This window comes from Podarcis gaigeae (assembly GCF_964106915.1).
Source record: "Podarcis gaigeae genome assembly, chromosome: 2".
In the NCBI taxonomy this organism is placed as follows: domain Eukaryota; kingdom Metazoa; phylum Chordata; class Lepidosauria; order Squamata; family Lacertidae; genus Podarcis; species Podarcis gaigeae.
This window is the reverse complement of record NC_139679.1, coordinates 17,778,452-17,805,675: the sequence shown is the minus strand read 5'-3', so window position 1 is coordinate 17,805,675 and position 27,224 is coordinate 17,778,452. Positions and strand designations below refer to the sequence as shown.

The 27,224-nt window shown below is 47.7% G+C and overlaps 2 protein-coding genes across 10 annotated transcripts in view; one reads left to right on the top strand and one right to left on the bottom strand.

The window, feature by feature from the left end:
- The first annotated feature begins 1,835 nt into the window (after window positions 1-1,835).
- LOC310839932 (glycoprotein-N-acetylgalactosamine 3-beta-galactosyltransferase 1-A-like) lies at window positions 1,836-17,861 on the top strand. Of its 3 annotated transcripts, none has more exons than XM_083729018.1 (4): window positions 1,836-1,942; window positions 7,713-7,976; window positions 11,205-11,869; window positions 16,783-17,861. In XM_083729018.1, the coding sequence occupies exons 2-4, from the start codon at window positions 7,772-7,774 to the stop codon at window positions 17,002-17,004; spliced, it is 1,092 nt and encodes a 363-aa protein (XP_083585144.1). In that variant the 5' UTR covers window positions 1,836-1,942; window positions 7,713-7,771; the 3' UTR covers window positions 17,005-17,861. The 3 variants fall into 3 exon arrangements, with proteins under 3 accessions (XP_083585144.1, XP_083585145.1, XP_083585146.1); XM_083729019.1 differs by lacking the exon at window positions 1,836-1,942 and adding an exon at window positions 3,819-3,982; XM_083729020.1 differs by lacking the exon at window positions 1,836-1,942 and adding an exon at window positions 6,105-6,127.
- A 5,275-nt stretch (window positions 17,862-23,136) lies between these two features.
- COL2A1 (collagen type II alpha 1 chain) overlaps window positions 23,137-27,224 on the bottom strand; it is a 97,637-nt gene continuing 93,549 nt past the window's right edge. For all 7 annotated transcript variants that reach the window (XM_083728821.1, XM_083728820.1, XM_083728816.1 and 4 more), the window contains 3 exons: window positions 26,148-26,335; window positions 25,131-25,373; window positions 23,137-23,812 (listed from right to left, as the gene is read on the bottom strand). In XM_083728821.1, coding sequence (XP_083584947.1) covers window positions 23,666-23,812; window positions 25,131-25,373; window positions 26,148-26,335 — 578 coding nt within the window. In that variant the 3' untranslated portion in view covers window positions 23,137-23,665. The remainder of the gene's footprint in view (window positions 23,813-25,130; window positions 25,374-26,147; window positions 26,336-27,224) is intronic.

Sequence of the window (27,224 nt, the reverse complement as noted above, 5' to 3'; positions counted from 1 at the left end):
TTTGCCTAATTTTAAGACCGGCTAAGGAACAGATGGTTGTGATTATGTCCTGATACATAAAACCACATAATTCAAAGAGGGTGTACTTGTGACTGTACCTGCGGTTGCCCTTTGTCCTTGATGGGGGTACATTTGAAAGGTGAGGATTCTATTTTGGCAGGAAACTGATGTGCAGCCCTAATCCCGATCAGAAGTGTCAGTTTAGATGGCTTGAGCATGAACGCCAAGGTGGTGAATTTGATCCCCATTCGGGACACCTGCCCTGCAAGGGGGAGGGGGGTTGGACTAGATGACCCTCGGGCTCCCAACTCTACATTCCTATGATCCTAAGAGGTGCAATGACAACTTTTTCTTCCTGAAGAAAAGTGGCAGTGCTAAGCATGCTTTTTCTTGTAACACCCGCCCCACCAAACACCCTTTTAACTCTGGCGGGATGTGTTTGTACTGATTGCTCATGGAAAATTGCTACTTAAATTCGCCTCCCTTCACCATAGCTGTCAACGGTTCCCTTTTTTTTAAGGGAAATTCCCTTATTCTGAATAGGATTCCTCGCAAGAAAAGGGAAAAGTTGACAGCTATGTCCCTTCACAGACACGCACCTGTATCACCCCATGAAGGATTATATCTGGCACAAGCCTGGGAAAAGGCCGACGTGCTTTCAGGATTCTCATCCGTGTCCAGGGGAAAGCGCTCTGCACATGATCAGAAGAGTGCTCTCTGCTATTATTATTATTCTACAGGGCTGAGCCATTGTGTTGAACTAAGCTACAGAAGCTGCAGATGACACAACATTGATGGCAGAAAGTGAGGAGGAATTAAAGAACCTTTTAATGAGGGTGAAAGAGGAGAGCGCAAAATATGGTCTGAAGCTCAACATCAAAAAAACAAATATCGTGGCCACTGGTCCCATCACCTCCTGGCAAATAGAAGGGGAAGAAATGGAGGAAGTGAGAGATTTTACTTTCTTGGGCTCCATGATCACTGCAGATGGTGACAGCAGCCATGAAATTAAAAGACTCCTGCTTCTTGGGAGAAAGGCGATGGCAAACCTAGACAGCATCTGAAAAAAGCAGAGACATCACCTTGCCAACAAAGGTCCGTATAGTTAAAGCCATGGTTTTCCCAGTAATTATGTATGGAAGTGAGAGCTGGACCATAAAAAAGGCTGATCACCGAAGAATGGATGCTTTTGAATTACGGTGCTGGAGGAGACTCTTGAGAGTCCCATGGACTGCAAGAAGATCAAACCTCTCCATTCTGAAGGAAATCAGCCCTGAGTGCTCACTGGAAGGATAGATCCTGAAGCTGAGGCTCCAATACTTTGGCCACCTCATGAGAAGAGAAGACTCCCTGGAAAAGACCCTGATGTTGGGAAAGATGGAGGGCACAAGGAGAAGGGGGCGACAGAGGACGAGATGGTTGAATAGTGTTCTCGAACCTACCAGCATGAGTTTGACCAAACTGCGGGAGGCAGTGGAAGACAGGAGTGCCTGGCGTGCTCTGGTCCAGGGGGTCACGAAGAGTCGGACACGACTAAACAACAACAAAGCTACAGCAGCACAGGCGCAAAGATCGAGGGGCCTTGCGTCCCTGCCGGCTTGCAATCCCCAAACCAGACCCTCGCCCACCCCCCACCAGGACCCCCCACCCCGCAGGCAGCGCGTCATCTCCAGACAAGCGGGCAAAGCAGCCGTAGCCACGCCCCCTCCCCTGCCCGGGCTCGGCCGCTTCAGCGTCTGCATGCTTTTTTTGGGAGGAGCAAGCGCACCAATCGGGAGAGGAGTTGCGACCTCTCAGCCAATGGGCGAACCCGGAGGCCGGCTAGGGTAGCCCAGGGCTCCTTGATGACCGCGCAGAGGCATCGCGAAGAAAGATCGTAGCCGGAGTTGCTGGCTGATTTCCACCTTCTCCTAATCGGTGCATCTGGGGGGTGCAAAAAAAGGTAACGCCGAGCAATTTCCTGCATGCTCCAGGGTTTCCCACGCCGCCCATCTCCGCATCCTAATTCATCGCGGTCCCCCGCCCCCTTAACCTTCTAGCTCCCAGTCGGAGATGCTCAGAGGTGTAGCAAACCCTTTGGCAGCACCCTATTCCTCTTCGTGCCCCCCCCCCTCGTATTTCCAGTCCCCATAGCCTTCCCAATCGGCTCCCGTCACTCCCCTCTTATCTCCTGTAATCCCTCTGGAGGAGCCTAGCTCAGCGTCGGGAAGCGCTGACTGCCAGGCATGCAGATGGTCTCAGGTTAGACCCCCGGCTTCTCCAGGGCAGGGAATGCCGCCCCCCTCTCCTAAAGCAAAAAATACCCCGGGTCAGAGTCGGCAGTGGTGAGCTGGGTGGATCAAAGGTGCAAGGCTTGTGTGTCTATTGCAAGGCTGCAACCTATACGCGCTTACATGGAAGTAAGTCCCATTGATTTCAAGGGTGCAGACTTCGGTGGAGGCATGCCTTCAGTTGCACCGTAACTCTCCCTCCCCCTTTTCCATTCTCATTGTTGCTTAGGTGGGGGAGAAAGAAGCTCCACCTCTCTATCTCCCTCCCTCCCAAAGACCTGCTTTTGGGGGCACCGTGAGAATCAAAATTAGTTCTGTCTCTGCAACCCTTGTTCCTTCTTCACAGTTGCTTCTGGTCCTAGCAACAGGGACGGTGGGCACAAAACAATGTATGTTAGTCCCTTTAATTCTAGAGAGCTGTGTTTTTTTTAGATCCCCGGATTGCTAATAGATCCCTTTTGATCACAGCTACTTGCCACACCTGTGGTGTGTAGCGCAAGCTCCCTGAGTGCGCCTGTCCACTGCCAATAGTTGCTTATTTCTTGCACTGGCCCTGTAAAACTATAAAATGGGGTTAAATGTGCTGCTTTGGAGCATCTGATCCTGGGCCCTGCGATATGCAAGGATAGGGTGTATCTGGTTCCACTGACCCCTGGCAGCTGTTGGGGAGCAACCTTTGCCATGTGCTCATTGGCTTTCCAGGGTGAATGCAAGGAACTTGGCTTAGTTATTTACCTTTCAACCCATAAAAGAACTTCTCTAAGTCATGCATAAGAAGTTAAATGAAAACTATTTTAAGATTAAAACTGTGATGCAATGAAAGCATAAAGTAATGTTGAATGCACAATGCAGCAAGTCCTTTTACACACTGGAAGAGCCAAAGGCAACCTTGAGTTGGCCTTCCTAGTCCCAGTGTGGATGTGCTGGAATGCTGAACTGGGCACCTGGATGGGTTTAACATTGGTTGTATACCAGTTGGCCACAACAACGTACACAGCAGTCTACTGTGGAGCTGCTGTCCCAGGCCCTGCTTGTCTTCAGTGGTTGAGCCTATGGTTTGCAAGCAGAAGGTCTCAGGTTCAACCTCTGGCATTTTCTTCCACCTGAAATCCCAGGAGCACAGCAGCGGTGAAGGGTTAAAGCCCAACAAGCTCTATTTGCTTTCAAAATGTTATCCATGCAATTGCCAAGTGCATAAATAGACCCAGCATGGCTCTTCTTAGGTTCTTAAATAAAGTATGTTTAGGATTGCAGCCTTCATCTGGACTGACGGTCCTGCAGCCCCGAACATGGAATCCAATTTTTACTCTGTTCTTAAGCATGGATGCATTGAAAGAATGGAGAAAGAGAAAACAATCTGTCCTTTTATCCCCCTGATGGCTACTCTATAAGGTGGTAGAGATATGAAAGAGTGATTAGTCTGCATAAAGTGTCCTTTTAGCATGCAGAAGAGGGGGCTCCTCTCCATCCTCTGTCGTGTGGGCCTGGCTTTCCGTTGGGCTGAGAGATGTCCCTTCTGTTGCTATGGAAACCTCTCCCCGGTGATGTGTTTTGGCAAACCACTGGCTCTCCGTAGAATTTCACTAGCTGGGGGCTGGGGTGAAGCAGTTTGGGGGTGTGGATAAAACCTAGATTGTTACTAAACATTCACACTCTCCTCCCTGCCCCCAACAACAGAATGTTTGGGTCTGATCAAATGTTTCTCCCTTTCAGTTAGTGATGGTTTTGAGAAGCTATCTCATGTGTGAGACAAGTGTAAAATGTGTGTGTGTGTGTGTGTGTGTGTGAGAGAGAGAGAGAGAGAGAGAGAGAGAGAGAGAGAGAGAGATGTCAGATTATCTCCCCATTTCACTGCCATATAACTGATTTTGTTCCCATTAAATACATTACTGGGCTTTCTGCCAAAAACACTGTACTGACCATTGGGGAAATGGCCACTTGGCTTGATTCTTGCATTGTCCACCTAGCAACCAACCTATAAGTCACCTTGGACAGCAGGGGAGAATAAATTCAGGCCACATCTGCGCCAGACATTTAAAGCACTATTAGGGTAAAAAGGTAAAGGACCCCTGGACGGTAGAATTCAGTCAAAGGCAACTATGGGGTTGCAATGCTCATCTTGCTTTTCAGGCCGAGGGAGCCAGCGTTTGTCCACAGACAGCTTTCTGGGTACGTGGTCAGCATGACTAAACCGCTTCTGGCGCAATGGAACACTGTGACAGAAACCAGAGCGCACGGAAACGCCGTTTACTTTCCTGCTGCAGTGGTACCTATTTATCTACTTGTACTGGCGTGTTTTCGAACTGCTGGGTTGGCAGAAGGCTGGGACAGAGCAACAGGAGCTAACCCTGTCACACTATTATACCACTTGAACAATCACTGCTTCCCCCAGAGCATTCTGGGAAGTGTAGTTCATTAAGGGTGCGGAGTGTCATGAGGAGGCCTTCGTTCCCCAGAGTTCCCTGCAGACAGAGAAAAATTATTTCATGAGGCGTTCTCCCCCTGCAATAATAATAATAATAATAACTAAATAAATAAAATCCCTTGCTCATATAGGCTCAGTTTCCTTCTAACTAGGGCACATATCTTATTTAATGCCATTGTAACGATTGTAAGGTGATTGCTATTATTCTTATTTATTACGGTAAATTTGTATACCACCCTATCTATGCCTGCAGGTCTCGGGACGGTTCACAAGATATAAATCGCAATATAAGAACATAAAATACGTGATAAAAATGATTTTTTTAATTGTTCGTATTATACTGAAACAATATTGCCCTGGAAACTGTTGGGTTTTAGGCCGATATGTCAGGGCATGGCCATAACCAGGGTTTATTTTATTGGAGGGGGCAGGCTTTATGTGGGGGGAGCAGAACCAAGTTATCTGCAACGCAATTGGTCAGTTAAGTATTTTTATTTATTTACTTGATTTGGAGGGGGGCAGCTGCCACCCTGCCCTCCTGGCTATGCTCGTGTGCCAGGGTATAAAATAAATTTGGGAGTCTGACCCATTTTTTGACCCAGGGAAGCACGAAGGGAACATTTTCCCTCTGGTGTACTTGACTTCTGCCCAGCACTTGTATCAAATCCCCCACCCCTTTCGTTGTTTCGTCTTCCCCCTCCTGCATTCCATTTTTTAATGAGAGCAGGAGGAGTCAAAGAAGAATGTGTCACATTTTGTCTCTTGAGGCTGCTTTCCTGAGTTGTTCTTCTCAGCCACCCCTTGCAAGCCTGCTACAAGGGGGTTAATTGGGTTGTTGTTTTTAATTTTGATTATATATTTTGTGGTATTACATTGTGAACTGCCCTGAGACCTCCAGGTATAGGGCGGTATATAAATTCAATTAATAATAATAATAATAATAATAATAATAATAATAATAATACTCCTTCAACTATACGTGGCACATAACAAACTAGGACAGCTGTGGTGGCTGATGGGAGTTGTAGTCCCAAATATCTGGGCCCAGCTGTGGTGGCTGATGGGAGTTGTAGTCCAAAAGATCTGGAGGGCCCCCAGTTTGGCAAAACCCTCCATGGAATCTAGCCTCCAGCCCTAATATTTATCCTCCAGCGTACAAGAGTTTTCCATGGTGCCGTCTGCCTTTTCCTGCCTCGAGGGCCGCCGCTTCTGCCAACTCTTTGGGCAATTAGTTCGTTAAGTCCTCTGGGGCCAAGGGATTAATTAGCAGTCACTTTGAACTGATTAATAATAGATGGAGCTGGGTTTGTAACCGCTGCCAGCAGCCACCGACTAAGCAATTCATTAAAACAGCAACCCTTGGTGCAGTGCATCCGGGAGTGGAGCGGGGAGCGTGGCCAAGCAAGTCAAAATAAAAGGGGGAAAGAACGAGGTGCATGTTCCATAGTGGTTACGTTTGAGTGTTGCACAAGGACCCGGGAGACCAGGGTTTGAATCCCCACTCAAAAGAGAGAGAGAAGCACGCTGCCGCTTTGAGCTCCTTGGAGAACAAAGGTGGCTATCAGTGTAGGAAATTAAAATAAATCAATAGATGTGCTCTACTAGGAACATAAAGGTAAAGGGACCCCTGACCATTAGGTCCAGCCACGGACGACTCTGAGGTTGCAGCGCTCATCTCGCTTTATTGGCCGAGGGAGCCGGCGTACAGCTTCCGGGTCATGTGGCCAGCATGACTAAGCCACTTCCGGCGAACCAGAGCAGCGCACGGAAACGCCGTTTATCTTCCCGCCAGAACAGTACCTATTTATCTACTTGCACTTTGACGTGCTTTCAAGCTGCCAGGTTGGCAGGAGCAGGAACCGAGCAACAGGAGCTCACCCTGTCGCGGGGATTCGAACCGCCGACCTTCTGATTGGCAAGTCCTAGGCTCTGTGGTTTAACCCACAGCAGCCGAAGCAGTAGTCCATCTAGCTCAGTACTATTTACACTGATGGGCAGCAGCCAAGATGCCAGGTTGGCGGCTGGGGAAACCAAAATGTCACTTAGAGAAGGATCTGAAATATTTTCCTTGAAGCCTGAATCAGTTAAAATCTGGATTGCTTTATGTAATGTTTTAATGTGCTGTAAACTGCTTTGAGATTTTTTTCTTTAAAATATAAAACAGTATAGGTATTATTCTATTCTATTCTATTCTATTCCTGGAGGGGGTGGAATAGAGCTAGACAGCCTATTGTGGTGACTACAGTCCAGCTTTATAATAATAATAATATAATCATTTATTATTTATACCCCGCCCATCTGGCTGAGTTTCCCCAGCCACTCTGGGCAGCTTCCAATCAAAAGTTAAAAACAATACGGCATTAAATATTAAAAACTTCCCTAAACAGGGCTGCCTTCAGATGTCTTTTAAAAAGAAGATAGCTGCTTATTTCCTTCACATCTGAAGGGAGGGTGTTCCACAGGGCGGGTGCCACTACCGAGAAGGCCCTCTGTCTGGTCCCCTGTAACCTCACTTCTCGCAATGAGGGAACTGCGAGAAGGCCCTCGGCACTGGATCTCAGTGTCCAGGCTGAACAATGGGGGTGGAGACGCTCCTTCAGGTATACAGGAGGTGCCAGGAGGTATATTTAAGGTGCCATTTGGCAATTAGATAATATATCTGAATTTCTAACACTGCCAGCAGCTCTCTCTAGGATTTTCAGATTACAGTCTCTCCCTGCCATACCTGAAGATACTAGGGATTAAACCTGGGACCCTCTGCACACCTGTTCTACAGCATTGCTAAAGCAAAGCTGATGTGGACCTGACCTTTCCCTTAGATGGGGAGGTCTCTGAGAGCACTATGTAACAGCAAAATCCAATAAATAAATAGTTTTCAGCCAACATGGCTTCTATGAGGATCTGAGCTGCTAGACCAGAGCTTATCTATTAACTCCTTGGCTGTCACTGGGAGCAGAGTGGCCATATCTCTAGGCAAGGCCCCTCACTTTTATTCTTCTGTCTTCCCTTTGCTACAGGCCACATGAAGCACTCTGCTCTTCCCGTCCTCCACCCCTGACACCGGCCGCAGGTGGCCATGGGGTTCCTAGGCTCCAAGAGCTCCTTGTTGGCATTCCACCTGGGCCTCATCGCTGGATTTGTCAGCACCTTCTACCTCATGGGCAACCTGACGTGGGAAGGGCCCCCACGCCTTGGCTCCCAGCTGCCGCGTGGCTACAAGGACCCGGAGTGGATTGTTGATAGATCAGCTCTCTTCAGCGTGGCACACCCGCACCTGGAAGGTAAGGGCTGGAGGGGTTGTTGTTGTTGTTTAGTTTAGTTGTGTCCGACTCTTCGTGACCCCATGGACCAGAGCACGCCAGGCACTCCTGTCTTCCACTGCCTCCCGCAGTTTGGTCAAACTCATGCTGGTAGCTTCGAGAACACCGTCCAACCATCTCATCCTCTGTCGTCCCCTTCTCCTTGTGCCCTCCATCTTTCCCAACTTTAGGGTCTTTCCCAGGGAGTCTTCTCTTCTCATGAGGTGGCCAAAGTATTGGAGCCTCAGCTTCAGGATCTGTCCTTCCAGTGAGCACTCAGGGCTGATTTCCTTCAGAATGAATAGGTTTGTTCTTCCTGCAGTCCATGGGACTCTCAAGAGTCTCCTCCAGCACCATAATTCCAAAGCATCAATTCTTCGGCGATCAGCCTTCTTTATGGTCCAGCTCTCACTTCCATACATCACTACTGGGAAAACCATAGCTTTAACTATATGGACCTTGGTTGTCAAGGTGATGTCTCTGCTGGAGATGAGAGGGAAGCAAGTGTTATAAGAGAAATACTCAAAACAAAAAAAATTCCTTCCAGTAGCACCTTAAAGACCAACTAAGTCAGTTCTTGGTATGAGCTTTCGTGTGCATTTCAGTGTATCTGAAGAAGTGTGCATGCACACGAAAGCTCATACCAAGAACTGACTTAGCTGGTCTTTAAGGTGCTACTGGAAGGAATTTTTTTTGTTTTGACTATGGCAGACCAACACGGCTACCTTTCTGTAAGAGAAATACTGCTCCCTTTCCCTTATGGGGTATCTAAGAGCCCGTATAGAGTCCTTAAGTAGGTTCTCTATCGATAGGAGAAAATAACAGAGCCAACCAGAGAATATTGAGAAGCAAAGCAGCTATTAAGCATGATCTTTATTAAACTGTTGCAACAGGGTCCCCCACTCCCCCACACAGGGAGGCAGGAGAGGAACCCAGAACATTGGTGTGCAAGCTCTTATACAGACTTTTGAAATTGCCTCCCCTGTAGCTCAAGACCACCCCCCAAAACATCATACATACATCACAGAAAGAGGTGGTCCCCAGCAGAAATTTGAGTGTGTTGCTTTTCTCCTGTCTGCAACGATACACGATAATGCCTTATCAGATTACCTTTTATGGGTAGCCTGGCCATTCCTTTGAGATGGTAAATACTTAGTTCCTGAAAGGTAAAGGTAAAGGGACCTCTGACCGTTAAGTCCAGTCGTGGATGACTCTGGAATTGCGGCGCCCATCTCACTTTACTGGCCGAGGGAGCTGGCGTACAGCTTCCGGGTCATGTGGCCAGCGTGACTAAGTTGCTACTGGTGAAACCAGAGCATGGAAACGCCGTTTACCTTCCCGCCGGAGCGGTACCTATTTATCTACTTGCACTTTGACGTGCTTTTGAACTGCTAGGTTGGCAGGAGCAGGGACCGAGCAACGGGAGCTCACCCCATTGCGGGGATTCAAACCGCCAACCTTCTGATCAACAAGCCCTAGGCTTTGTGGTTTAGACCACAGAGCCACCCGCATCCCTTTAGTTCCTGAAACCCTTACACATATTGATATTGTTCTCAGCTTAACAGATACTTGCCAGACTGTATTTACAGGGAGGTGTAAGCCCCTACAGTCCAAAGACAATTGGAAAGCTTTTCCCATTTCCTTCCTCCTTGCAGAGAAATATTTGAGATAAATTTGGGAGAGTCAAACAAAATGGCTTTAGGATTGTTCTCCTGTACTATTTCAGACATGTGGTTTATATACTTATGTATGTGTTTGCCTTGTACATTTATGAACATTTATATATATATAAGACCTTAGAATTCCTATAACAAAAGGGTGGGAAGAATCTGTTGGACTACCACTCCATTGGTCTCCAGTCATTGGCCATGTTGATTGGGGTTGATGGGAGCTGGGAGTGCAACAACGTCAGGAAGGATGCAGGTTCCTTAGTGGTGCAACAGAGAAATCTAAATAGGGGCCTTTAGGTGGGAGCAATGCTTTTTTTTCTCTAAAAAAAATGTTTAGGGGTACTCTCATTTTGACTCAAGAAAAATCACCATTTTATAGTTCAAACTGGGAAAAATAAATACAGTAAATGGACAACAGTACAAAGATTCACAAAACGTTTAAGGGTATGTGTACCCCTATGTACCCTCAGAAAAAAGCACTGGTTAGAAGTATGTCTTCCACTCTATTTGGCGGTAACTTTGAAGGTGACTCAGAAACTACAACTAATTCAGAATGCGGCTGCCAGACTGATGCCTGGGAGTAGCCGCTGGGACCATATAACACCGGTCCTACCGTACATTGGTTCCCAGTACATTTCTGAACAGAATTCAAAGTGTTGGTGCTGACCTTTAAAGCCCTAAATGGCCTCAATCCTGTATACCTGAAGGAGTGTCTCCACTTTCATCATTCAGCCTGGGCACTGAGGTCCCGCGCCGAGGGCCTCCTACCCGTGATCACTGAGATCAGGTGTCCCAGTTCACCTCCACCCCCCATGGAACCTGCCCCAGCCATTCTTTTGGCAGGGGCTCACTCCCAGGGAGCCCTGATCTTCTCCCCTTCAGAACAGAATGCAAACTATACAATAAACCAATAAAACAGTAGAAACTAATAATAATTTAAAAATGACAAATATACTAAAATTAAACTAATCCCCAGCCCCAACAGAGCAAAAACAAAACAACAAAAAAAATTAAAAAGCCACAGATTAAAAACTATTTTAAAACATTTAAAACCCTTTTCAACAGTTGCCCCAACCCCAGAGTTTGTTCCAGTGAGTCTGGGCTCTTCAGGACTCACGGCCGGGCAATGTCCCTCTGGTCTCCCAGGAGTCTAAGGCAGAGCAGGGAGGGTCTGGGCCCCGCTCCCTAGGCCAGGTGGAAAAAGGCCTTGCAGGGAGCCGCCTTCAGCGCTCACAACAGGGCAATGTCTCTCCAGTCTCCAGGAGCCTCTGAAGTACGGCAGGTGAGTCTGGGCCCTGCTCCCTAGGCCAGGTGGAAAGGGCCTTGCAAGGAGTGGCCAAACAGACAGATAAACAGGGAAAGGTTCCTCTATTGTCTCCACTTTCAATTAACGATTTTGTGTTGGTATATGAAGCCCTGATGTTTTGTGAGAGTGAAGTCTATAAATACTTTAATAGATAAACAAAGTGCGTGGTAGAAGCCCTATGACCGGAAGCGTCTGTTGTGGAATATGCTAACTCTGTGGCCTCCTCTTTCTCAGGTGAGGAGAGCAGCGTGGCTGACGAACTGTATGACAAAGTGCGGATCCTGTGCTGGGTGATGACAGGCCCCAGTAACTTGGAGACGAAGGCTCGCCACGTCAAGGCCACCTGGTCGCGCCACTGCAACGTGGTCCTCTTCATGAGCTCCGTGCAGGACGACAACTTCCCCACTGTCGGGCTGGGAACCAAGGAAGGCCGGGACCAGCTCTACTGGAAAACCATCCGGGCTTTCCAGTACGTGCATCAGCACCACTTGGAGCAGGCGGACTGGTTCCTCAAGGCCGACGATGACACCTTTGTGGTGGTGGACAACCTCCGGTGGCTGCTCTCCAACTACACCGCTGACAGGCCCATCTACTTTGGCAAGCGCTTCCGGCCCTTTGCCAAGCAAGGCTACATGAGCGGGGGAGCCGGCTACGTCCTCAGCAAAGAGGCCCTGCGGCGCTTTGTGGCTGGCTTTGAATCCAAGGTGTGCAGCCACACAACCTCAGTGGAGGACCTGGCCCTGGGCCAGTGCATGGAGAAGATGGGCGTGGAGGCTGGGGACTCGCGGGACACAGAGGGGAGAGAGACCTTCCATCCTTTCGTGCCGGAATCTCACCTGACGGAGAAGTTCTCGAAAAGCTTCTGGTACTGGAACTACTGCTATTACCCCATTGTGGAGGTAGGTGGCCGTATCCTGTTTTGGGAAGGGGCAGGGAAGGTAGAGTGGAAAGGAGAGATGCTGGGGTTGAACCTGGGACCAAGCCCTGTGCTCTGGGGCAGCGTATCAGGAAGGAAGTCATCTTTCACAGCCCTGTCTCATAGTGCTGAACTGTCAGGAGCTGGAGTCAAGGAGTAGATCAGCAATCAGAGAAAAACACAGTGCTGTGCTGGCTAGGACTGATGAGAGTTGAAGTTAGACCTCTAAACAGGCAGCAGCTGGCTCTCAGCTTTAGTTTGTGTGCATGGATGAGAGTTTATCTACCTGAAAACAGCCTGAGCTCCTATTCATGTTAGCTCTGAGGTTAAGTCCCGTCCAACTTCAATGGGTTTTACCTCCAGGTAAGTGTGTGTATAGGGACGCGGGTGGCGCTGTGGGTTAAACCACAGAGCCTAGGACTTGCCGATCAGAAGGCTAGTGGTTCGAATCCCCGCGACAGGGTGAGCTCCCGTTGCTCGGTCCCTGCTCCTGCCAACCTAGCAGTTCGAAAGCACGTCAAAGTGCAAGTAGATAAATAGGTACCCCTCCAGCGGGAAGGTAAATGGCGTTTCCGTGCGCTGCTCTGGTTCGCCAGAAGCAGCTTAGTCATGCTGGCCACATGACCCACAAGCTGTACGCCGGCTCCCTTGGCCAATAAAGCGAGATGAGCGCCGCAACCCCAGAGTCGGTCACGACTGGACCTAATGGTCAGGGGTCCCTTTACCTTTTTAAGTGTGTGTATGGCAATAGGCCAAAGTGACCTATAATCAAGGCCCAACCTGCTCCTTCATGCATTGCAGCTGTCAGAGCTGATAACGATTTCATAGGGCAATATTTGCTGCTCTCACCTACTCCTGGTATTTATTTAACCAGAACAACAAACATCCTCTTTGCTACATCAGTGCAGGATTTGCATTCAATCCTGGTGCCTGTTGTCGTTGGTGGGGCATGGTAGCTCCTGGCAGGCAGCTGGCCTTATGTTTCCCGAATCAGAAGTCTCCTTTGATAAATCCTGTGCATGCCATAGCTAGGAGAAGCACCTTCAACAGTAGGGACCGGGGTGACACTTTGCTCTTTGGTTAGGGAGAGTGTCTTTGCCTTTCATTGGTGAAAGGTTCTGGAGGTACGATCCCAGATTCATGTGGTTTTCTAACAGAGGCAAAAGGTCTGTGTGCTTCAGCCATTCCCAAAGCATTTCCCTCCAGCTGTCGGTGAAGTGTGGATTTTACCCAGTGAGTGATGCTCACTTCTTCAGGAAACCTTGTCTCATTCCTTTCCTAAGGCGTGTTTTTCCACCCTGAGCTTTCAGCAGGTGGAAGTTTCTCTGTGACGGCAGCAATTTGTGGCACCCCTGTGGATAAGGTGATAGAGTTAATAGCATTAGGCACTTTGCCCTGTTTTATGCAGGAGGATGTAGCAAGGGAAGGTGCAAAGAGAGTCTCCCCATCCCACCTTTGGTTTTCCTTTCTTTTTATCTGTGTGGCATATATGAGGGGGTACTCACAGGTACTTAGTCAGAAAAGGGGAATGTTCAGAATATGGAAGGTAAAGTTGCCCGAAATATGAGTGGCCTGAGAACTGAGAAGACCAAGGGGATTAAGTAATTAGGTTAACTTGTGTTTAGCTGTGAGATGCATGAAAGAGAGCCAACAGGATTGCTCTGCTTCAAGGAGATTATTATTTTTTTGCTTAGTGTGAGTCTAGGCTGTTGGTTCTCTGAAAACTTCTTTTATACCAGCTAGGCAGGGGCCTGGTACAGTATAAATTCTTGCAAGATCTCACTGGAAACCAGCACTGCGTCTTCACCAGTGGTGCTGGGGTAGGCAGGTTGCCCTCAGAGATGCTACCCTAGGGCTTCTGCTGCCTGAGGCAGCTACCTCAGCCCACCTCATGGCAGACAGGCCCCAATACCAGGGATAAGGAACTGGATCTGACCAGTGGGCGGGGTCCTTATCTCCATGGCCCACTGTGGGCCACGTTTTACAGGTGGGTGTGGCCACCCACCTGCCAGTCACCTGCCACCATTCTGTTTTTCTAGCCCAGGCTTCCTCAACCTCGGCCCTCCAGATGTTTGAGAATACAATTCCCATCATCCTTGACCACTGGTCCTGCTAGCTAGGGATCATGGGGGTTGTAGGCCAAAAAACATCTGGAGGGCTGAGGTTGAGGAAGCCTGTTCTAGCCTGTCTTTCACCATCTTCCATTTTTCACAGCCCAAACGGAAGGGGTGTGAAGTGGCCGCTCTGCTGAAACTAAGCAGACCTAGGACTGACCCATAGCTTGGGTCACTTGGAACCTTGAGCTCCATCATGGAAAAGGGAGGACATAAATGCAACCCAGATATTGGTGGACTACAACTCCCATCATCCCCAGGCAGCATGGTCAGTGGTCAGGGAAGATGAGAGTTGCAGTCCAACAGCATCTGGAGGCCCACAGCTTCCCCAATCCTGATTTAATAAATGAATTACCGTATTTTTCGCCCTATAGGACGCACTTTTTCCCCTCAAAAAATGAAGGGGAAATGTGTGTGTGTCCTATGGGGCGAATGCAGGCTTTCGCTGAAGCCTGGAGAGCGAGAGGGGTTGGTGCGCACTGACCCCTCTCGCTCTCCAGGCTTCGCAGACCTCTCCGCAAGCAGCGGGAGTGCTCCCGCTGCTTGCGGAGAGTTGCCTGCATGCCGAATCCTGCGCGCGCTGAGCTCAGCGCGTCCAGGCTTCGCAGACCTTTCAGCAAGCCGCGGGAGCCAGCGCTGGGCTCCCACGGCTTGCAGAGAGCTGCCTGTTTGGGGGCTGGGGTCGGGGGAAGCTCGGGCCTCCCCCGCCCCAGCCCCGCGCCTGGGGGAAAATTTTTTTCCCCCTTTATTTCCCCCCCAAAAAACTAGGTGCGCCTTACGGGACAGTGCGTCCTATAGGGCAAAAAATACGGTAATTTTTTTAAATCCCTGAGTCCATTGCCAAACACACCCAGATTCTTTGGAGAGTTGCTGTCCGGTGAGGAATATCTTCTGCAAAATAAGCAAGTATGTACATATTGATTTGAATAATTAGTTCGGCTTGCTAAATGTTGCAGAATCACAATTTTTACTTCTTTCTTGATGATGCAGAGTGCACACCCAGTCCTATTCTCATTGGATCGTGCAGCTGGCATGACAGGGGGGCGTGGATGATGGACTCAAATTCCCATTACCCCTGACGGTTGACCATGTTGGCTAAGGGTGATGGAAGTTGGAGCCCCACAGAATCTAGAGGGCCTCAGCTTCTCCATTCCTGGCTTAGAGAATACCTGTCATTTCTGATGAGCATGCATTTCTGCATGTGGGGTTCTTATAAAGGAATGATTGGCACTGAGCTTTGCATTGGCTGATCCTTTTAGGAGGCCATTTACCAGTTCCACCCATCCCTGAATCTCATGTTTCCTGAAGCTTATTATGCCCCTTTTCCTTAATCCAACCAAGGCTATTGCTTTAGTCAGTAATGGGATGAAGGTTTCCTGCGACATACATAGATGGTAGGAGGGGACAGCAAAATAAAAGGCTATGCTTGCTGAGATGGATGTAAGGGAAAGAGGAAGGAACAGGCCATTGTCTCAGCAGAAGGACTCCTATCACCCCATGTCCTCAACCACACCTGACCTGCAAACCAGCCTGTGTGCTCGACCAACACGTGGGATGAACTTGGAGTCCTGATTCAGCACAGGAGGATTAACGCTTTGCCCATTGGGTAATCGGTCCTCAGATAACAAAACTGCAGCTTAGAATCAAGGATGATTTGATCGCAAAACCGGATTCTTGATCAATGTGCAGATTGTTCCAGAGTTATTGCAGGGAGGATGAACTGGGCAAACAGCAGTCGGATTGGCAGCTTTGTTACATCTGTGGCTGTGTCACAAACCTTTGTACCAATATTGTAGGCTGCCCTGATGGATAGGCAAGCAGGCAGGGTCCTCCATTGCACCACAAGTTTTCCGGTGAGAGGATCCTCAGATTAGTCTGCGGCTTCTGCCGTTCTCTGTGGTTGTAACTTCTGCTTCTTGTGGCATATGGAAAGAAATGGGACGCTGGTGGCGCTGTGGTCTAAACCACTGAGCCTCTTGGACTTGCCACTCAGAAGGTCAGCGGTTTGAATCCCCACAACGGGGGGAGCTCACGTTGCACTGCCCCAGCTTCTACCGACCTAGCAGTTCGAAAGCACGCCAGTGCAAGTAGATAAATAGGTACCTCTGTGGCTGGAAGGTAAATGGCATTTTTGTGTGCTCTGGCTTCCATCACAATGTTCTGTTGTGCCAGAAGTGGTTTAGTCCTCCTGGCCATATGACCTGGAAAGCTGCCTGTGGACAAATGCCGGCTACCTCAGCCTGAAAGCGAGATGGGCGCCGCAACCCCATAGTCGCCTTTGACTGGACTTAACCATCCAGGGGTCCTTTAAAGGTAAAGGGACCCCTGACCATTAGGTCCAGTCGTGACCAATTCTGGGGTTGCGGCGCTCATCTCTCTTTATTGGCTGCAGGAGCCAGCGTACAGCTTGTGGGTCATGTGGCCAGCATGACTAAGCCACTTCTGCCAAGCGGAGCAGCACACGGAAACGGCGTTTGCCTTCCCGCCGGAATGGTACCTATTGATCTACTTGCACTTTGAAGTGTTTTCGAACTGCTAGGTTGGCAGGAGCAGGGACCGAGCAACGGGAGCTCACCCGGTCACAGGGATTCGAACCGCCGACCTTCTGATCGGCAACTCCTAGGCTCTGTGGTTTAACCCACAGCGCCACCCATGTCCCTTTCCCAGGGGTCCTTTACCTTTGCCTTTATGGAAAAAGGACACAGCAGCAGTGAAGGGGATGGCTTTCCTCGCTTGCTGCTGTGGTCCACAGTTAACCCTGGTTTTCCTTTGCTCCTCCTAGGGTCCCCAGTGCTGCTCCGACTTGGCCGTCTCCTTTCACTATGTGAGCTCAGAGTTGATGTACACCTTGGAATACCTGTGCTACCACCTTCGCGCTTATGGCTACAGGTATCGCTACCACCCGCCTTTGCCTGAGAATGCTGCTCATCTCCAGCCCCGCCTTCGGGGAGAAGCCCCAGAGAGGACCAATAGTACTACACTGCAGACCGAGAAGAAGGTGTAGGGGCGGATCCTTGGCACGTCACCCTTGAGCAGAGCAGAGCAGCCCAGCCCAGCCATCCTCGGACAAGACCAGTGCCCCTGTTATGGGGCCATCTACGCAGGAAAAAGCAACAAGAGCTGAGCAGGCCACAAGCCGAGAGATTTATTTCAATCCCTAAAGGTGTGTGTGCATGCACACTTGCCACACAAGGGGTCTTGCATATGGCAGAGGAGCCATTCTTATTTGTGTGCTGAGAAGCAAATGCCTGGCCTACTATGGCACCGCTTGGCCTATCCTATGCCCGCTCGTTAACCTACTGCAAACTGGGGAGGCCCAAGCCTTCCATGTGCTGCGAAGCGGTTTCATGCTTAGTAAGCGCTCTTGATGCACTGGGGTGGGGAGACTGGTTCCTGGGTGGTGGGGAAGAAGAGGGAATAGAGGGGCTCTTATGGGTCCTGGAAGGGAGAGCCGAACTCACAAGGGGTGTGTGTGTGTGTGTGTGTGCCTGCCCCCACCGCAAGAATGAGGCACAACTGCATGGCCATAGACTGAGCAAGGAGAACACCACAGCGTAGGGCTTGGGTTTTACCACTGGAGAAAGAATAGTAAGGGTCCTGGCTGGTGCCATTGTGGTAAGAGGGACCCAGCACTACAAGAGGGGGGCGCGCAGTCCGTTTGCACCCTTGCAAGCTGCGTTCGGGGTCTCGCAGTTGATATTATAGGATGAAGTGCTTGTATCTCCTGTGCCTGCAATTTCCCCCCATTATTAGGTTTCTTGATACCAGAGCCTAATAATTAGGCCGACTGCCTTTAACGTCAACACGTTCCAAGTCGGGGTTCTTCACCCTTGGGTCCCCAGATGCTGCTGGACCATCAGTCCCAGCCTTACCTCTTAAGGGTAAGAGAAGGAGAAAATAGGAAGAACAGAGAGCGGGCAGGTAAACAATTTAAAAAGGTAGGGGAATGTTTTTGGGTTTTTTTAAGTGCCAGTTTGTGGCTTAAGGCAGGTCCCAAATCTGGAAAGGCTAAAGTCCTGTGAGCCTGCAGTTGTTTCTCAACTGCACCTCCCATCATCCTTGACCATTGCTACCGTGTTGGCTGGGGCAAATGGGAGTTGTGTTTCCGCAACATCAGGATAGCAACAGCTTCACCACTCCTTGTATGAGACACCCTAACTGTGCATGGTCCTCAACATTCACATGAATGAAGATGCTGCTGTATAATGGCTGCAGCTTCCGGCGAGATATTGTGGAGCTCACAAGAGGTACCACAGCTGCTTCTCCCGGGGGCGGCGGGGGGGTGGGAATGCACTTTCCCCCTTCCACTCACTGGAGAAGCAAGGAGAAGTGGCCTCAGCTTCTGAGTTCTGGTGAGATCTTGTGGACTTCCCACGAGATCTTGCCAGAAGCTGCAGCCGCGCAACCTCAGTAAACGAGACTTCGGTGGAGGGGCATCAGCCGTGAGGTGGGTGGCACCTTCCCATTTTGCCTCGTTGTGGGTTGGTGGGTGAAACAGGACAGGAAGGACAGCCCTGGTTTGAAGGCAGAAACAAAAGGCAGGCAGTGTGATAAAGCCTGAAAGCGTTATTGCTGCTTACTGTGTCACTGGATTTGAACGTTCTTGTGTTTTTTGCCTGGTGGGTTAGTCTCTTAATCATTTGATGGTCCCAAGTGCCCCCTGGTGGCTATTGCATGCCATTTTATAGTTACAGTAAGACTTTTTACCGAACCAATCTACCGTATTTTTTGCTCTGTAAGATGCACCAGACCACAAGACGCACCTAGTTTTTGGAGGAGGAAAATAAGGAAAAAAAAATATTCTGAATCTCAGAAGCCAGAACAGCAAGAGTGATTGCTGTGCAGTGAAAGTAGGAATCCCTCTTGCAGTTCTGGCTTCTGGGATAGCTGCGCAGCCTGCATTCGCTCCATAAGACGCACACACATTTCCCCTTACTTTTTAGGAGGGGAAAAGTGAGTCTTATAGAGCAAAAAATACGGTAGTTTGTTGAAGATGTAGGCAGACCTTTGAATTGTTCAGAGCTCTTTGCCAGATGGAATGGAATGGCAGATGCATTTTCAGCTTATAAGGAGAGGAAAGATAGGCCCAAGTTAATAACCGAAAGTACAGCCTTTGTTTTGATCAAGAGTTAGAGCCAAAGCACTTGTGCAGTTCACAACGATCTGTCTCCATAAGACAGCATAGATGGGTGAAAGAAATAGCTAAGCATCCTTTTTATGGTCTGTTGCAAAAGCTTGGAGTAGAGGTAGCTTGCAGATGTTGTTTGCCTTTATCTCAGATCATCCCCAGCCATCATGGCCAGTGGTCAAGGATAATGGGACTTCCAGTATCTGGAAGGCAGCACGTTGGGGATTCGATGGTCACCGAATCCTGAACCTTAAGGGGTGAGCAATTGCCAAGACATACTTGGCTCACTTGCTGATAAGAATTTTGCTGGCTTGTATGTTGACTATCTGACTGTCCTCCTTCCAGACGTTTTGTTTTGCTTGCTTTTTTGTCCAGAAGAGGGCAACAAAGATGAGGAGCATGGCAGGAGACCAATTCCATGGTGGAAAGATTGAAGGAGCTGCTTGTGGTTTAATCTGGGGATAGAACGGTTAAGAGTCACAGCCATTTTCACATATTTGAAGGGCTATTGCATGGAGTCTGTCAATGAATGATTCTGTTGCTCCAGAGGCTATTACCCAAACCATCGCGTTGGTATTACAAGGACACAGGCTAAAAATTAGGTCTTTCCCAACCATCTGAGCTGTAAAAACAGATGGCTTCCTTAAAAAGACAACTGAGAAGGATTTATGCTCTGAGTCTTAGTTTGACCTTCTGGGGAACCTCTGCTAACACTAGCTTGGAATTAGCACTGCCTGTGAGTCTGATGCTTTGCTCCCATACCTGCACATTTCCCAAGAATCTTACGAAATCATAAGCCTACAACATCTTCTCTTTCAAATGAACAAGTTGGTGGACTCTCCTTCATTAGGGTTCTTCCCCCCCCCCTTTCCCTTTTGTCATTTCATAGTACTGTTGGGTTCAATCTAGAGAAGAGTAAGTTGAAATGTATGGCAGTATTTCAGATAGTCCTCCTGACTGTCTTTTAAAAAAGAAATTAGAAGGAGCTGCCAGTTACCTATTCATACTGCTGGTGCACATCGAGTCTGACTGATGAGTTCTCCAGTATCACAGTCAAAGGCCCTTAGATGCTTTTAAAGCAGAGTTCCCAGGGACCCGAAATGTGCTTTCTCTGGACTGCCCATTTATCCTTTTGCCATCCATGGTACCCTTTGCCATTCACTTCAGTTGAGGGATTGTTCCACAATCATGTACTTCTCCTTGTGCCTGCACACCTGTTACTGCCATTGAAGTGAATGGTGACTTATTCACACACAGTTGTGTAACCAGAGCGTACACAGTGTCCTAAACTGGAATGTTCTCTTATTCCATAAATTATATTTTTTAGAAGAAAGACTTTGGGAGCTACGAAATGGTAATAACTGGTGGTAACTGGCAGAATGCGTCCTGTTGCCAATTTTGTTGTTTTTCTTCGTAAATGAATGTTTAGATATTTACTTAAAATAATTTTGTTAAAATCTTTGGATCTGGGGGAGGTAGGTAGTTTTCACAAGAGACATGTTTTGAAGTTTTTCATTCGGTTTACAAATAAACCAAGTTGCAAGGACAGTTAATTCTGTGATTCTGCTGATCTCTCAAGGAAATTGCTTAGCCAAGGTTGAAGACTGTGAGTTTTCAAAAACAGGTCGTGGGAGAACGCATTGTTTAAAGTTGAAAACCACAAAGGTTTTAAAATTTTTCTTTCAGAAAACTTGCACCATCACTCGGAAGCCTTATGCCATTGCTCAGTGTAGACTCATGATGGGGAGTCTGTGGCCTTTTGCCTATTTTAGTCTCAGACTCCCATCAGCCCTTGCCAGCATGACCAATGGTCAGAGATGAGTGTTATAGTCTCTGCTGGGGGGTGGGCTCAGTTGCTCACCACCCAGAGTATATACAATACTTGGCTACCTCAGTATAAGTCAGCTTTTTATCTACATACGTGCCCTCTTGAAGGAAAAGACCACCTTTTCCTGGTTATCTTGAAATATTGTGGCCTTTGATGTTACTGGTTTTCTTGTAAGCTGCTTTGATCTTAGGCAAAGGAAAAGCTGTGTATTAGGTTCATGTGTAGTTACTTGCCTGGTTGGTTGCGACAAGTAAAAAAAATCATTTCTGGGTGACCAAGCAAGAGACTTTTAGAAAAGTTGACTTGGTGTTTTCGGTTTCACTTTAAGTTAATAATGCTTTCTAACATAGTTTTGTGTGCCTGCAGAGCTTTCCCCCCCATACCTGTCCCCCCTGGCCATGAGGTTGCAGGGCAGGTTCTAATTTATTTATTTTTTAAATACAATCAAATCAGTGATTAAAACAAGTCAGTGAACAAAATGTGGCTGTCAATTTTGGGGATTTGCAACTCAAAACTTGCAAGCCTGCTAGGGTTGTAGTCAACCTAGTAGCTCTCTGTGTGAAGGGACCTGCTTCCGCTTGCACAACAAGACTCCACCTCCTTTCCTCCTGTGCACCCCATAAATCTCTTCTGGGGGTTCAGCAAACCATCTGGGGCAGATTGGTGGTGGCAGAAGAGACAACGGAGTGGTGGCAGGGGGGAGAAAGACCAATTGCACAAAGGAAGTAGTTCCACTCGTGCAGTTAACTTATTTGTATACTCTGTCCCGATGAATATTTGCTGCCCTGGGCTCCTTCAAGAAGAAGGGTGGAAAATTAGCCGAGTTAATAATAATGTACTGCACTGCTGTCCTATACATCTGCTAGGAAGTAAGCCCGTTTTTAATTCAATAGGCCTTACTCCTAAGTAAGCATGTATACTAGGATTGCAGCCTTAAATGAAGTTAGGGCACAATCCAGTCAAAGTAGAGGACTTGTATGTATGAAGGAGATTTTGTGTCTGAACTTCAATATCTCTCACTGAAATCAACAGAAGTTAAGAGTGCTTCAATTGGGCTTCTGCTTCAATCTTTAAATGTGGAGAAATGAATATTACCATTGAGAGAGTGAAGGAAAGCTGCCGCCAATGTTACTGTGCTCTTACCTCTTTGTAAGGTAAGAAGAATTATCTTGATTCAAAAACACAAAGACTAAAATCCCCTTCCCCCCTTTTTAAAAGAAATTCTGGTCTTTTCTGCTTTTCTTGGAAATGTTTCCCCAGGGAAGATAAACATTGTGTAATAAAGATTACCTCAGGGTGAAAATTAATACACACGGAACAACTTCAACAAAGATTTTCTTTATTTGGAATAGGAAAAGCATTCTACCTTGAGTGCAAGGGTGGGGGGGGGGGCAGAAATTAAAGAAAGCAACTGGTATTGATGGTGATGGGGGTGATCGGGATAGATTATGGGGTGTGTGATGTTGTGGGCCTGACTGTGTTTTAGTCATTTTACATTCCTTAGTTTTTTAAAGAACAACAACCTGCTCTTGTTTGCTCCTTTCTCTTGATTTACTAACTCTGAAAGTAGACAAATCGAAGCAGAAGAGGTGGTGAGAGAGAGAATGTAAAAGTGGGACCAACTTTACAAAAAGGTTGTAACTGCCGTTGTCAGTCCCAGAAATATAAAATAGGTAAGAAGCTATCCTTTATTAGGCCAACAGAGCTCTGTGTAACTCAAAAGTGTACTTATGCTTACAATCAGCCAAAGCTGGCTAACAAAAGATAGTTTCATCTACTCAAAAAAAGAAAGAAGAGGAATTGGTAAAGTCAGCCAAGTCTCACTTATACAAGGGAGTTGAAGGGAGAAGCAATGTGTTAACCCGGTGTCTGAGAGCTGTAGTTCGGAAAAGGCACCAGGTTATTGAAGGCGGTCTTAAGCACCATGTGTTTCTGTGGGAAGGCGTGGTAGTCCCCAAACTTGCACCTCATCGCTTTTGTGGCTGGCGGTGAGATCATACTGACAAATGTTTCCTTAGTGTGAGGTAGCTTAAAAACCAGGGACGTATGAGAGTTGACCCTATGACTTCCTTCATTTTGTAAAGAGGGAGTAGAGAGAGTAGATGAGGCTTGGTAGAATTCAGAACGGTGGACAGAAGCAAAAATAGTAACAAAAACAACAAAAATCAGATCAACTTGTACTTTCCAACGAAGGCTTTTTATAATCAATTGATGTTAAAAAATACAGACTTGTTTTACAATAATAATAGCACCATTTTTAGTATTATACACAGTAATCTTGCTTGTGATACACACCCAGGGTTGGATGGATGGGTGGGGGAGGAAGAATTGGCTACAACCTGTTATTTTGGGGCATCAGCACCTTGGAGGGGAAGGACCCTTCCTGCATGCTAGTTAGCTTCCAAGAAAGGTCTTACAGGAAGACAATAAATAAATAATACCATTATTTGTTGTTCCTTTTTTTCCTTTTTCTCCTTTGCTTGCTTTCATGGTCTGCCCAAGTGATGGTTGCCTCGGAAACTGACAGAGTCCAAAATGTAAGCGTGGGGAACGGATGGAATTTTGGGAAGGGAAGAAGGTTTGGTTCAACTCTTCAGTGCAGAAAGTCCTACAAGGTGATTTGGGGAGCACTTGGGTTCCTTGGGTTGGTTTTGTATGGTAATGGACTGGTTTTTTTAAAAAATATTAATTTTCGAAACGTTTTTTTCTTTACAAGAAGCACACCGGGCCAATGTCAACACCAAATTCTTGATCAGCTCCGCCAATGTCCATAGGTGCAATGTCAATGATGGGCAGGCGTGAGGTCTTCTGAGAACGGTATTCAATGATTGTCTTCCCCCATTTACCAGTGTGTTTCTGGAATGGAAAGAAAAAACCCGCAAAAGAATGCATTATTTTAAGTGCCACAAGATCTCCAGCTGGGATCAGTTGCTGGGGGTGGCTGGCTGGAACAAATCAAAGTTCTGGAAAGCAGGACAGGATTAACCATGGTACTAAACATGCTAAAGCAGAAGAGCTTTTACTGTGCTGCTGTTATCTGGGGAATCTTAAGATCTGTATTCTGTCCTGCTCAGGTTGCTTTGCAACTTTGGAAGCTAGTACTAACAACCCACAGGGGGTGGCGCTGTGGTCTAAACCACAGAGCCTAGGCCTTGCCGATCGGAAGGTCGGTAGATTGAACCCCTGCAACGGGGTGAGCTCCCATTGTTTGGTTCCAACTCCTGCCCACCTAGCAGTTCGAAAGCACGTAAAGTGAAAGTAGATAAATAGGTACCACTCTGGTGGGAACGGCGTTTCTGTGCACTGCTCTGGTTCGCCAGAAGTGGCTTAGTCATGCTGGCCACATGACCTGGAAGCTGTCTGCGGACAAATGCTGGCTCTCTCGGCCTATAGAGTGAGATGAGCACACAACCCCCGAGTCATCTGCGACTGGACCTAACGGTCAGGGGTACCTTTACCTTTACTAACAACCCACACGCTCGTGGCCATTAGAAAGGGTCACATCTGATTTCATGTGCCATGAGCAGAAGCTGAAATTGTGGATGGGGGTGCAGAATGCCAGCTTCAGCATGAGTAGATAGTGGCTGCCAGCATACACATCAACCAACTAAAGGAAGCAGAATGATCCTCTGAATCTGTTTTGAGATTCCTACGACTCTTGAGCATAATGGTGGTTTTCTTGCTACAGCCATGTCTCCTCTGTGTGTGTTTAATTTTAAAACACCCATATCCTGTCTACTTTGAGAAGTGCCACACTATGGCTGATTTCAAGGGGGGGCAGGGAGAGAGAATCACGGTCTCTTTGATCACTTCTGTGAAACAAGATCAGCAAATGATGTGGGATTTAGTGAAGCAAAAAAGCAACCCCGTGGGGCTGGCTCCAGGGGTCTCTTAACACTGCTCTCACCCAACAGTGCCCTCCCAAATACTGGCAATAGGGTCAAACAAAGGATTTTGTGGGTCCCACTCAGGCTAGGGCCGCACTTTTCAATCTAGCTGGTTTCTCACATGAAATGGAAGTATTCCTGACAGTTTTCTCTGCTGATCCTCTCATTATGGTCAGACTGGGCCTTGGCAAGTGCCCAGCCTGGCTGGCTGCTACTGTCAGCTCTGTGCCTTTAAACCCAGCAACGCCGTATTGCTGTGGCGGCCCCAGCAAACCCCTCAAACTTACCGTGCAACCATCCTGCAAGGCGCTATATGTGAACCTGCTGTTGCCCTCGGCTCTGATCTCCACGTCGTTGGATCCCTGTATCAGGAGAGCTTTCTTAAGGTTCCCGGAAGCCTCGTCCATGTAGGCAATGCTGTTCTTGCAGTGGTAGGTGATATTTTGAGAGCCTTCAGTAGACAAGAGGCGCAGGAAGGTCAGCTGGATGTTGGCCGTGTTAGGAGCCAGGTTCTCATCTCCATAGCTAAACTGGAAAGGGACCAAGAAGACAGAGGTTGAGACACCTTTCTTAGAAAGACCGCAGAAAGCAAAAACAGATTGTAGATTGTGAGTTTGTAGATTGTGAGTCTGTAGATTGTGAGTTTCCCTTGGGCCTGCCAATACCTTCCCCCCTGTCTCACAGTGACCCTACTTTGGCTACTGTCCTGTCTGCACTCACCAGCTGAGTTTGCTATCAGGGTGATGCCTCTGAATATCAGCCATCATGGTTGGGTTTATCATTCCCAAATTTGTCTAAATCTTTAAAAAAGCAATCTAAGCGAGTGGTAATCAACCAAATCTAATTGCTGTGAACTCTAAAGTCTCCCTGTTTCCTTTCTGCTGCCTGGTCACCACACTCAGTGTTGCTAGATTTCTTCTCATTTCTCCCATTAGTTAGAGAATAAGCTTCACAGAGACATTTCAAAGACAAGAATAGTGAGATGTAAGTATAAAAACAGAAGGTCAGCGTAACGATTAATGGGCAAACAGAACATTAAGCAGCAAGGTGAACATTCCATAAGTGCAAGGAGAATATTCTCCCTGTTCTGGGTTTCTCTCCCCACTGCAACCTTTCAGAGCAGATTCAGAGAATGGCATAGTACGTGTGTGTGTGTGTGTGTGTGTGTGTGTGTGTGTGTGTGTGTAATCCTGTTATGCTAGCACCAAGCCTTGCACCAATGCAACTGTTTGCACGGGTTCACATTGGATTTGCATGCCTTGGGTGAAATATCAAAAGCGTTTATTCTAGCTTGACCCACTTACGTGGAAACCTCCATTGATTGTCTCTCCAAACCAGATGTGCTTCTTGTCTTTGCTCTTGCTTGTCCACCAGTTCTTTTTGGGAATGCTGCTAGGCTTGGGGTAAACACAGCTCTCTCCCGTCTCCATATTGCAGAAAACCTTTATGGCATCCAAAGTGCAACCCTGGTTGGGGTCAATCCAATAGTCGCCTGCAAAATTAAGAAAGAAGCAGTTGGTACGGTGTTTTTCCTCTTTCTCTCATCACAGCTCTGTTCTGTGCTGCTGGGTCTTCCTGCAGTGACCCCACCCCCCAATCCCTTGGGTGGCATGTGCACATTCAGAAGCTTAAGCAATTATAATGTCTGCAGGGGAATGGAATTTATTAGTGTCAGATTGCAAATGGAAAGTTAACTATGTGTTAAAATAGGAGGATTGGAAGTGCGATTCTTTGAGCTGTAAAGCCTCTGCAAACGGTAGGTTGTTAAAACTTTATTCAGGCAGTCTTCATTCTGAAACACTGATCAACAAACATATGATCTAAGAGCTTTGTTTACTTTATTAGGATACAATAACATGAATATCACACACACACCCCAATTTAGTTACTATGGTCTGATGTGTTTAATGAAACACGTTATATATTTTGATAGGAGCTTAAACTCTCTGAGGTTTTGTTAATGACTTTGAGTCAGAAAAAAGGTTGTGAATTGGGTGCCCAAGGGAAGGGGTGGGTGGGTGTCCCTGTGGCTTCCACAGGGAGAGGAAATGTATCTACAGTCAGCTGTGTAGCTTCTACAGGCCACTTTCATGCCTTCTGCTGTGTGGATGAGGCTATGTTTCCCATGTGTTTTGGTGGCAGGAAACACTAGCCTCAGTCCCTGTAGATGCTCTGGGTTAAGGTTACCAGACGTCCCCATTTCCCGGGAACAGTCCCCGGATTTACAAATCAGTCCCCCGACAAAATCCATCCATTTAGTAGGAAGTTGAAAAGTGTCCCCGGATTCGTTTTAAAAAATCTGGTAACCTTACTCTGGGTGGTGAGACGCAGAGACCTCTCTGGGATTGTTATGCTGCGGAATAGGAAGTTAGGCTCCTGAG

Excerpts from the sequence above, each read along its gene's own strand:
- LOC310839932 (XM_083729018.1), top strand. The coding sequence starts at position 7,772 with ATGGGGTTCCTAGGCTCCAAGAGCTCCTTGTTGGCATTCCACCTGGGC. Across the intron at positions 7,977-11,204 it reads GGCACACCCGCACCTGGAAG|GTGAGGAGAGCAGCGTGGCT; the intron begins GTAAGGGCTGGA and ends CCTCTTTCTCAG. Across the intron at positions 11,870-16,782 it reads GCTATTACCCCATTGTGGAG|GGTCCCCAGTGCTGCTCCGA; the intron begins GTAGGTGGCCGT and ends TGCTCCTCCTAG.